Source organism: Orussus abietinus, unplaced genomic scaffold (assembly GCF_000612105.2).
Source record: "Orussus abietinus isolate OABI.00-Male unplaced genomic scaffold, Oabi_2.0 scaffold118, whole genome shotgun sequence".
In the NCBI taxonomy this organism is placed as follows: Eukaryota; Metazoa; Arthropoda; class Insecta; order Hymenoptera; family Orussidae; genus Orussus; species Orussus abietinus.
The window spans coordinates 103841-115685 of record NW_019394393.1 but is presented as its reverse complement, the minus strand read 5'-3'; the positions used below and the strand labels follow the sequence as shown (position 1 = coordinate 115685).

The 11845-nt window shown below is 36.1% G+C and overlaps 2 protein-coding genes across 6 annotated transcripts; one reads left to right on the top strand and one right to left on the bottom strand.

Moving 5' to 3' along the window:
* The first annotated feature begins 1745 nt into the window (after window positions 1-1745).
* LOC105704386 lies at window positions 1746-3334 on the top strand. 3 transcript variants are annotated; one of them, XM_012433564.2, is made up of 2 exons: window positions 1746-1874; window positions 1986-3334. In XM_012433564.2, exons 1-2 carry the CDS (start codon window positions 1802-1804, stop codon window positions 2375-2377), a joined length of 465 nt encoding a protein of 154 aa, XP_012288987.1. In that variant the 5' UTR covers window positions 1746-1801; the 3' UTR covers window positions 2378-3334. The 3 variants fall into 3 exon arrangements, with proteins under 3 accessions (XP_012288987.1, XP_012288988.1, XP_012288989.1); XM_012433565.2 differs by having other exon boundaries at window positions 1758-1874; window positions 1989-3334; XM_012433566.2 differs by having other exon boundaries at window positions 1760-1874; window positions 1967-3334.
* A 503-nt stretch (window positions 3335-3837) lies between these two features.
* Window positions 3838-11102, bottom strand: LOC105704385. Of its 3 annotated transcripts, XR_001104445.1 has the most exons (13): window positions 10593-11102; window positions 10206-10524; window positions 9433-9989; window positions 8946-9017; window positions 8816-8874; window positions 7889-8134; window positions 7705-7800; window positions 7499-7633; window positions 7220-7429; window positions 7019-7136; window positions 5478-6861; window positions 4589-4773; window positions 3838-4365 (listed from the first exon to the last, which is right to left on the bottom strand). XR_001104445.1 is itself a non-coding variant. In XM_012433563.1 (8 exons), exons 1-8 carry the CDS (start codon window positions 11041-11043, stop codon window positions 7268-7270), a joined length of 2313 nt encoding a protein of 770 aa, XP_012288986.1. In that variant the 5' UTR covers window positions 11044-11102; the 3' UTR covers window positions 7185-7267. The 3 variants fall into 3 exon arrangements, 1 of the variants encoding a protein (XP_012288986.1); XR_001104444.1 differs by having other exon boundaries at window positions 9433-10524; XM_012433563.1 differs by lacking the exons at window positions 3838-4365; window positions 4589-4773; window positions 5478-6861; window positions 7019-7136 and having other exon boundaries at window positions 7185-7429; window positions 9433-10524.
* Window positions 11103-11845: the final 743 nt, after the last annotated feature.

Here is an 11845-nt window from a genome sequence, read left to right as displayed (position 1 = left end):
TATGATAATTATTTAGTAGCGTCGTTTGTTATTAAAAAAGTATCTATGTTAATTATTTAGTAGCGTCGTTTGGTATTAAAAAATATCTATAAAAAAAAGTTTTCGGACAAACGCTCATTAAGATTACTCACCTGAGGTAACGAGTTATCGCGTCATACCCGAGTGTCACCACGATGAGCAAAGTACTCTATGATAATTATTTAGTAGCGTCGTTTGGTATTAAAAAAGTATCTATGATAATTATTTAGTAGCGTCGTTTGGTATTAAAAAAGTATCTATGATAATTATTTAGCAGCGTCGTTTGGTATTAAAAAATATCTATAAAAAAAAGTTTTCGGACAAATTCTCATTAAGGATTACTCACCTGAGGTAATGAGTTATCGCGTCATACCCGAGTGTCACCACAATGAGCAAAGTACTCTATGATAATTATTTAGTAGCGTTGTTTGGTATTAAAAAAGTATCTATGATAATTATTTAGCAGCGTCGTTTGGTATTAAAAAAATCTCTATAAAAAAAAGTTTTCGGACAAACGCTCTTTAAGGATTACTCACTTGAGGTAATGAGTTATCGCGTCATATCCGAGTGTCACCACGATGAGCAAAGTACTCTATGATAATTATTTAATAGCGTCATTTGGTATTAAAAAAGTATCTATAACAAACAGTTTTCGGACAAACGCTTATTAAGGATTACTCACCTGAGGTAACGAGTTATCGCGTCATACCCGAGTGTCATGACGATGAGCAAAGTACTCTATGATAATTATTTAATAGCGTCATTTGGTATTAAAAAAGTATCTATAACAAACAGTTTTCGGACAAATTCTCATTAACATTACTCACCTGAGGTAATGAGTTACCGCGTCATACCCGAATGTTACGACGATGAACAAAGTACTCTATGATAATTATTTAGCAGCGTCATTTAGTATTAAAAAAGTATCTATAACAAACAGTTTTCGTATTTATCAACAGTTAATACTTTTACTCTACAGGAAAATGGTCGACGCGGTCGGTGAAGTAATTCCCAAACTATACCGCCTGTTGTTAAATAAAATAGTTCCTTCGTGTTATTTAACAATTTTCATATATCCAATTAATTAGAGTCCTTTATCGATATCGCATCGATTCGATACCGAGCATGTTTCGAATTTCATTTTTTTTTAAATATCTCCAATCGGTACGGCAGAGCACTGTTTAATGAACGCGTTACGATATCGCAATCCTGCAGCTTTTATCAATTTTTTACGTCATTTATCGTCTTTGTTTATTCCATCGAATTATTCGAATATAATAAAATGATCACCAGAAGGTGCTTCAAGTTTCCTAAAAAATTCTATGCTCTTGCGATAAAAAATAACTCTGCCATTTTCTACCTTGTAATTATCAATGCCGTTTTGTTATAAAATATAGTGATTGTATCGATAAAAATTGCAATAACTTTTGAATCATCTTCGACTTCCTTAATTACGGTGGCATTTGCGTCACTAGAAATGTCGCACCGAGTTTCGGCGAAGAATGAGAACATGTAGAAAATCGGGAATATGGATTGCACAATAGATGCAAAAAATCACAAGGTGACTGATATAGTCGCAATAGTGGTGGGTATAGTTGTGTCTCATAGGTAGATACCGAGACATCGGCACTTTTTACCGGCTGGAAAACTCGCGTTTGTGTGTGCTGACGTTTCTTGCTGATTAGAGGATGAATTTTACATATGTTTACGATATGTTTATAAGGGGTTGTCGAGGTACCCTGTATTCCATAGTGCCGCCACGCATTCTTGAGTTTGCGGAACAATGAAGGTACACACGAGTCATACTTTGATCTTGGGGCTGGTCGTTACAATTGCGGCCGTCAATGCTGCAAATAGTGAGTACGAAGTTCCTGATTTTTTCTCTCACCTTAACTGGATTTTTATTAATTGTTCATTCATTGGGCTTTTGTTAATATCGCTCTGATAGTGCCACTATTTCTTCCCAGCTGATAGAGGGGACTATAATGGTGACACACACGGAATTGTCACTTCCATCACATCGAGAGTCGGAGTGGTACCAATCGTTGGAGAATATCTGGCGATTTTGATAAACTTGATAATTGAATTGATAGTGACAATGCAAAGGATTACCCATGGGGCGGTATCACGATTTTTCGACGGAATTCTTCCCTGCGAAATCAGCACGGAAAATGGACTCGTTTGTACAGGACTCGAACAGAGTGGCGGGATACAAACATTGTTAAATTCGATCCTCGACTCGATTCCTTCTTTGCCTACGTTTGTAAAGAAATTAATTATGTCCAGGGTTAATGACGTTGATAATGAGGTTGTCAGTTCCATTTTAAAAAGCATTTTCGGAAGGGTTAAGGCCACTTAGACCTAATTTTGAGGTTAGGATGTGACCATCAGGGATGTTTGATGTGCAAAAATAAATAAAAGCGACAAGAAATGTTTGTACAAAATGTTTGTTTTCATACTCTCATTCTTCTTGCCTACGTTTGTAAAGAAATTAATTGTGTCCAGTGTTAATGACGTTGATAATGAGGTTGTCAGTTCCATTTTAAAAAGCATTTTCGGAAGACTCAAGGCCACTTAGATCTCCTACTTTTGAGGTTAGGATGTGATCATCAGGGATGTTTAATGTGCAAAAATAAATAAAAGCGACAAGAAATGTTTGTACAAAATGTTTATTTTCATACTCTCATTCTTCTTGCCTATGTTTGTAAAGAAATTAATTGTGTCCAGTGTTAATGACGTTGATAATGAGGTTTTCAGTTCCATTTTAAAAAGCATTTTCGGAAGACTTAAGGCCACTTAGACCTAATTTTGAGGTTAGGATGTGACCATCAGGGATGTTTGATGTGCAAAAATAAATAAAAGCGACAAGAAATGTTTGTACAAAATGTTTATTTTCATACTCTCATTCTTCTTGCCTACGTTTGTAAAGAAATTAATTATGTCCAGTGTTAATGACGTTGATAATGACGTTGTCAGTCCCATTTTAAACAGCATTTTCGGAAGGCTTAAGGTCACTTAGACTTCCTAATTTTGAGGTTAGGATGTGACCATCAGGGATGTTCGATGTGAAAAATAAATAAAAGCGACAAGAAATGTTTGTACAAAATGTTTATTTTCATACTCTCATTCTTCTTGTCTACGTTTGTAAAGAAATTAATTATGTCCAGTGTTAATGACGTTGTCAGTCCCATTTTAAAAAGCATTTTCGGAAGGGTTAAGGCCACTTAGATCTCCTAATTTTGAGGTTAGGATGTGACCATCAGGGATGTTTGATGTGCAAAAATAAATAAAAGCGACAAGAAATGTTTGTACAAAATGTTTATTTTCATACTCTCATTCTTCTTGCCTACGTTTGTAAAGAAATTAATTATGTCCAGTGTTAATGACGTTGATAATGACGTTGTCAGTCCCATTTTAAACAGCATTTTCGGAAGGGTTAAGGCCACTTAGACCTAATTTTGAGGTTAGGATGTGACCATCAGGGATGTTCGATGTGAAAAATAAATAAAAGCGACTCGAAATGTCTGTATAAAATGTTTATTTTCATACTCAAATCAGCATCCTCATGTTGAGAGAAAATTTTGTTTTTTTTTTTAGTTGACTTTCCATGTGTCGCCATTTTTAGGGACTGACTGTATTTCTGAGTCCAATAAACGGTGTTCCTCTTAAACAAATTTCATGGGTTTGTTTTTCAACTCTTTCAACGCTCCTAAACCCCCCATGTTTTTTTTATTTAAGATATTCCTATTTGGTAAAGGCTATAAGGTTATGAAACGATGAAACATCGTGTCCATTTCTTTAAAGTAATTTGAGAAAAGCTTGCAGCGTGTGGTACACTTTAATTCATAATAAATACATGTGTACAATAAATACATTCCATAATAAATATATATGTTCGTCGGTATGTCGCCGATTATTCTCTACTTTAATTGTTTTCATTAAAGTTTCATTTTCAAAACGCGTTTAAAAGTTGAAGCACCGAGTACGCGAAAACGGAAAACTTCGATTACGCCGAAAATTGATATTACGCCAAATTGGATACAAAGTCAAAAACAATTTCGATTACGCAAAATTCTGTATGTTGAAGTGGAGGCAGAAATGAAAAAAAAATAGATATTTAGATCAGGAATGAAAATCCTCGCGCCAGCGTGTACAACATGTGAAAATTTTTGATAATCGTCGATACTTCTCCTGGTAATACGTGGTTGTCCACCAAAAGCATCCCGAATTTGTCCAAATTTGGCAAAATGGCGGACGTGAAGAAGCGCCATAAAATTGGAGTCATGAAGTTCATAATGTTAATGGCGACATTCTCCAAGAGAGGCCTTCCTATCTGCGTCAAGATACCTGAAAAATAAAATTATTATTCGAAGCAATTTCTTCTTTAAGGCGATTTGAAAGTGTCCGAGAAGTTTCGTTTATGAACCTTTCCTCCGAATGGAGAAAAGTTTGAAAATTTCAAGTTTATGTGTATATATATGTATTTATAGACCCTTTCATATCACCTTAATTGTGCTAAATATTATTTAAAAAATTGTACTTTTAGAAATGGTAATTTCTTACTGCCTACCAATTTCACGGGAACTTTTATGACGTTTTTCATGATCTTCATTGGCAGTTGAATTACGAATTTGACGACCGACACAACGAACTGCATCATATCAGAGGGAATTGATAAGAGTACTTTTTCCATGGAGTGTATGACTTTCGAAGGTTGCATTCCTGAAGGTATAGAAATACCCATGGTTGACATTCCTGAAAGGAAGGAATTAAAAAATGTATAAAATGAGGTGCAACATCATTAAGGGGGTTTTAAATCATTCATAAGGGGGTTAAAAAAATTTTGATAGCAGCAATCGCAAGAATAACAGCGTTATTTTTATTATTTATTCCATTGCGCCCCTTAAGTACATGTACAAATAGTCTAACAATGTCTCTTAATTTCAAGTACATGTACAAATACTCCAACAATGTCTCTTAATTTCCGAAAGTTCTATGACAGTGTTAAAAAATTTTTGATAGCAGCAATCTCAAGAATAACAGCGTTATTTTTATTATTTATTCCATTGCACCCCTTAAGTACATGTACAAATAGTCTAACAATGTCTCTTAATTTCAAGTACATGTACAAATACTCCAACAATGTCTCTTAATTTCCGAAAGTTCTATGACAGTGTTAAAAAAATTTTGATAGCAGCAATCTCAAGAATAACAGCGTTATTTTTATTATTTATTCCATTGCACCCCTTAAGTACATGTACAAATACTCTAACAATGTCTCTTAATTTCAAGTACATGTACAAATACCCTAACAATGTCTCTTAATTTCCGAAATTTCCATGACAGTGTCATAGAGTCGATTAGAAATTAATCAATTGTCATTGTTAGGATTTTCTAGCCTTTCAATTAATGATGCCTTCATACCGATCGGCTCGATTAATTTGATTACAAGTACTGACCGTTTCGAAACTTCTCCATCAATTGGTCCAACTCCTTTCCTTGATCTGGATTACTTCCTTCATTCTGTTCCGGCAAACTTGTGCTTCGTCCTTCGGCATTACAAATCCAAGTGGCAGCAGTTATCAATACAATCACTAAGGCGTATTTAAAGGTGGCCATATTTAACAATTAATATCGTACGACTTTGTCCACAGTTCGGGAACAAATACGAGAAATACAAAGCCGAGGGTAGAGTTTTAAACTTCGGCCCCTCCACCTTTTCCTCGGATTTTATCAGTCGCCTATTTTTTTTTCTCCTTTTTTTTTTAACGTATCGTGGCGAGCATATCGTAATGAGCATTTTAAATTAAATGTCCTGATGACGGCAATAATAATTGCTGGAAATAATTTTGGGCAATCTCATGTCCCCGCAAATGTAAACTATAGACTATTTATTTGGAATTATCGTGTTGGAATAATGACTGTGTAAATGCGCGTACATATAAATATTTATACGTAGATAGTGTTGAAATTGTTACGTGGGTAGTAATTGTAGGTGGAGTGATTTTTTAACTGCAGTTTAATAAAATTAATTATTGGCATAATTGCAAGATGTGCGAGATTTTTGAGTACCATGAATTACACCATACATTCAGGTGTCATTAAACAAGACATCAGTGAAATATTCATGTATGTCCTCTATTAACCTGGTGACGTGTTTTCTTATCACGAGTCTTGCACCGTACAAGTAGCGCAATGGGTTGTATAACTATCCAGGAAACAATGCGCAAGTAGCTCAAGTGAATTTCAGGGCCAACGATATGTCATTTTCGATGTACGCTAAAAACGTGAATTTTAGATACCGACGAATTTTCTATTTAATTATTTTAATCGATCGTAATGACTGCAATTTTTTTGCTATCTTGAACCTTCGTACCGATAAGAAGGTGCCGGGAAATTGAATGCCACTTTTCTTCACTCCTTTCCGGTGAAAGGAAATTGTCCTCATTATTATCGTAAATTGCTTAATTATTTATATCGCGTGTGCAGCCTTTCGAAATTGCAATGACAATTATGGCATGACTTCATCGGGGAATTTTTTCATTCGTTCTTAATTATTTTAAGCTTCACGCTCGACACTCCTTTATTGTTAGTTCATGCCGAATCTTCTTATTTTCAATTTTCCTAGGGAATCTTTTCTGATTTTTACAAACGGCCACCTGAAGTTCTTTTGTTGATGCCACTTGTCGGTAAACAAGTAACTCAACAAATTTGTTTTGTACGGGTTGGAACTGGAAATTGTCGAGTGTATTTGTTCCGTAGAGGTTTTTTCTTCCATTTGATTATTCTTCTCCAAAATTGAAGAAAGAGAATTTCGTTGATGATTAAACGCCATTTCAGCTTCTGTAATACACGAGGATGTTTTTTTTTTTTCTAGAGAAGTTTCCGTCTAGAACTTAAAATTTAAGGCACACGATTTGGTGCACTTAGTTCGAAGAGAAATAAATAAACTTCTACATTACCTTAATTGCCACATTAAAAAATCTAAAATCATTCCTACCGTTCGCTGAACTTCTTTTCACCGTAAAAAGCAGCAGCAATAATGGATATCTTTTCATTTTTGAAAAGAACTGTTCAGGTTGATTTGTGCAAAATTTCTGGTTTCAAATCCTGTCGTTCTGCATATGAAATCGTTAATTAATTGCCGAAGCTGGATTACCGATCGCCAGAGGTTAATTGCATCCTTTAATGGAGTAATTACAGTTTCATATTCGTTCCGTGATAACAATTTGTACATTTTGTCAGAGTATCAGCTGGAATTGTGATTGCCGTTTCTAATCGCGACGTTAATCCAGTTGAGGTAACTTCTAATCCTGGTGTAAACCTCATAGCCCTCGGATTTAGTAATCACAGAAGATTGCAGCCCAACAAGTTGTCCTTTGAGGTTGATAAGTATGCCTCCATCGTTGCCCTAAAAATATAATAAAAATCGAATTAAATGGGGAAATATTGAAGTAGAGCATAAATAAAGAATATTCACTCTAGATGTCCCAGTTAAATCCAATTTCCCAGGAGCTATGTGAAGAGTTCCCGGTTTTTCCTTCGTCTTCCTGGGATGCCTCACCATGGGGAACTTCTGCAGCAGCATGGTGGCGTTCCTCTTAAATCTATTCCACTGTAAACATGGATTAACTCATTTGCATGTTAAGTCACTCCTTTGTTTTAAATAATTCCCTATTGTTTTACCAATAATTCTCGCCATCCGATCGAGAAGAAATATCCCTGGTTTCCTTCGGAAGACAGATCAGGAAGTTTGGCGGTGGGAGTGACTTCGTTTTCCAGCTTAAAGAAACACAACAAATTTGTGTGGAAGTGAACACAACGTTCCCGGGTGTTTGTGGGATTTTATAAAAATTAAATAAGGTCGTACTTTGAGAATGGCGATGTCGTTAGATCTGAATTCCTCGTCGTAGAACTCATTTTCGATGACTTCCTTCACGTTGACAAATCCGTTCTTCTCGCATAAATTGTTCGTTTGGGTGACCATCAAACCGTAGTCGTCACACAAATTGTGTATGCAGTGTGCAGCAACAAGAACATGTTTAGGGCCGTAAATAACTCCTGCACAAATGTGCTCGGGGGGTCGTTCGGGGGAGAATTGGTATTGCACGGAAACCTGTGGAAAATGTTGGTTAAATGACTTTTCAATCTCGTCAAGACGTAGAAACAAGTTAGAAGACGTCCCGAACAAGATCATCGTTCTTGACTGGCATTTGAGGCTGACATTCGAAGGATTATAATTTTTATTTCTGAGTTTTATTCACAAAATATGTGCCCATAATTATGAAAGTGGTCTAAGTCATATATTTTTTCTTTCGAAATTACATTGAATTAATTTTGTTTGAAATAATGTGGCGTGAAATAACTGATAAACTCATTTTTTTTTTCAATTTTAACTTAGACCACTTTCATAATTACGAACACATATGAGCCCATAATTATGAAAGTGGTCTGTCATATATTTTTTGTTTCGAAATTACATTGAATTAATTTCGTTTGAAATAATATGGCGTGAAATAACTGATAAACTCATTTTTTTTTTCAATTTTGACTTAGACCACTTTCATAATTATGGGCACATATGAGCCCATAATTATGAAAGTGGTCTAAGTCATATATTTTTTGTTTCGAAATTACATTGAATTAATTTCGTTAGAAATAATGTGGCGTGAAATAACTGATAAACTCATTTTTTTTTCAATTTTGACTTAGACCACTTTCATAATTACGGACACATATGAGCAGAGATTTTCGATTTCCATTGTTTTTCAGATCCAATTTCACAATTGTCACTTACCACGTGTCTGAATTCTTTAGGCTCAGCATAAAAGCTCGACTTGACGCTTTTGACAGCTCCTATAAAAACGATTTGTTGAAAACTCAAGTTGTTACGATCTTTTAATAAATTATTACAAAATGAGTCTTACCATCATCGCAAGTGATGGGTCCCGGTAAAAATGGCCACGGCGGAAGTTCGATGTGCCATTTTTCCTGGTACTCTGCGAACAAGAACATGGTTCTTGTTTTAAATCATGTTTGAGGGAGCACGTAAACAAAAGTCGTTGCAACCCTAACCTATTCATTCTCCTAATTTTTGTTCATACCGTTTATACTCGAATTTTGATTACAACGAACAATTAAGAGGCAGTTGCAACGAAAGTATCAACCAGGTTTTCACCTGATTTCCCTGTACAGATTACAAATCGTCATTTTAATGTCAATACCTTTGAGGGAGCACGTAAACAAAAGTCGTCGCAACCCTAACCTATTCATTCTCCTAATTTTTGTTCATACCGTTTATTCTCGAGTTTTAATTACAACGAACAATTAAGAGGCAGTTGCAACGAAAGTACCAACCAGGTTTTCACCTGATTTCCCTGTACAGATTACAAATCGTCATTTTAAAGTCAATACCTTCGGTCAAGCTTTGACTGGGTCCCATTGAGACGTGTTCGTCAACGTCAATCATCATCGCCTCGTCATTAGAAGTTCGATTGATCCCCATCTTCGTCCTAACCGGCCTGATGGGGTCCACTTCTCTTCCCATCAGATCAGATCGTTCGTCATGACCTATCCCATCAACTCCAATTTTCCCTGAATAGCCCAAATCATCATGCCTCTCAATCTTAAACGAATCATTTCCAAGAGGTGATTCATCCGATCTTGCAACCTGCAGCTCAGCCTCATCAGCACTTTTCATCCTCGATGACGACGTTGTTGTTGTTGGCTTTTCCGTGATGTCGTCCAGCATGGGATTCTGGAAAACGTCATCGATGTCACGTTTTTCCGTAATTCTCTTTCCTGGATTTCTGTCCATTGACTCGATGTTCAGGTCTATCAAGAACTTTGCCAAACTATTGTTCCCGTTTCCGACTGGGGGAACATTTTTTATGGTGATCCTTTTTTCCACTTTGTTCCTCAGGTTGGCATGCAAATTTGGATATCCTGAGGTGGATTTTAGATGATGATCCCGATTTTTGGAGCTGGTCTCGATGTCACGTTTTTCCGTAATTCTCTTTCCTGGATTTCTGTCCATTGACTCGATGTTCAGGTCTATCGAGAACTTTGCCCAACTGTTGTTCCCGTTTCCGACTGGGGGAACATTTTTTATGGTGACCCTTTTTTCTATTCTGTTCCTCAGGTTGGCATGCAAATTTGGATATCTTGGGGTGGATTCTCGATGATCCTGATTTTTGGAGCTGGTCTCGTTTCCGATGGACCGAATAGTCTGGGTCAGTACTTTTGCGACAAATGTCAAGATCTCCAGGGTTTGTCTCTCCTCTTGCTCTTGTTTCCGCCTTCTGGGATTTTTCCACCTGTTGCTTTGATGACGATTTTTTATGCGATACGTCGATAATGGCCCGGAGATCGAGTAATCGATTGTTTCCTCGGAGGTGGGCGAGAACAAGTGACTCTTTACTTCGAAGGACTTCTTGTCGGATTCGTCCTCCAGGAAGTCGTACAGAAGCTCATCATGTCCTTTATCAGAGTGAGAGATGTACTCCTCTAAAATCATGTCAGAGTTTAAATATTAATTTTATTCGAGTAGAGGAGTGGCAATTAATTACAATTACCTGTCTCGACGTCTCCTAAATTTCCTTCCAGGTCGGCATTTTCGATCCTGAGTTCTATGGACCTTGGATAATCTAAATCGACGAGGTTTGAGTAATCATTAGGTTTTTCGAAAATCTCGGCACCAGGATTCGCCAAAATTTCTTCAGACCGGTCGAGATCTCTCTTAATTTTCTTGTTTAAAAAATATAGCCGTTTCTTGAACCTCCCCGGGATTTGCTTTCCAGTTTTCAGAGATCCTCCAAAGATCACTTTTTGATATTTCCAACGATCCACGCCGTTCCTTTTTGGGATTCCTTCTTTTTTAAGAAGCCTCTTGGAGTAATCTTCAGTTCTTTGCGGCTCTTGAAAGCTTTTCGACATTTTCCGATTTTTTTCGCTGACGCTTTCACCTCCACTTTGCAGAATAATTTCGAAAGCGAGGAAACAGAAGATCAGACTTTGAAGGTACATTTCTTTTTCCGGCTTGGTATATTTTCTTTACTCCAATTGCTCTCGACTGCGATCTTCCGAAATGCAGCTGGAAGTTGGAACGCCAGTTGGGTCGAGAAATCTTAAACTTCGTTTCCGAATTTACGAGCTCGGCCTTAATTAGCGTATAATCAGCGAGTCGATTGGATTTGCCTTTTGGCATGTTTTTCTTTTTTTTTCCCTCTGATCGATCAATCTTTCCTAAAAAATGTTTGCACTTTCCGCAAAGAAACAGCTTTTTTTTTCTACTGATACGATATTATCAATTAATAGCTGATATTGGGGTAATATGTGCCCATAATTATGAAAGTGGTCTAAGTCAAAATTAAAAAAAAAATGAGTTTATCAGTTATATCACGCCATATTATTTCAAACAAAATTAATTCAATGTAATTTCGAAACAAAAAATATATGAGTTAGACCACTTTCATAATTATGGGCACATATGATATAGTTAGATTTATAATGAAAAGTCGAATTCATGGTGCTGTAAGTTCAGGATTTATTAAATAAAGAAACAGCTTTTTTTCTATTGATACGATATTATCAATTAATAGCTGATATCGGGGTAATATGATAAAGTTAGATTTATAATGAAAAGTCGAATTCATGGTGCTGTAAGTTCAGGATTTGATTGATGATGATAAACTTAGATTTATAATGAAAAGTCGAATTCATGGTGCTGTAAGTTCAGGATTTGATTGATGATGATAAACTTAGATTTATAATGAAAAGTCGACTTCATGGTGCCGTAAGTTCAGGATTTGATTAATGATGATAAAGT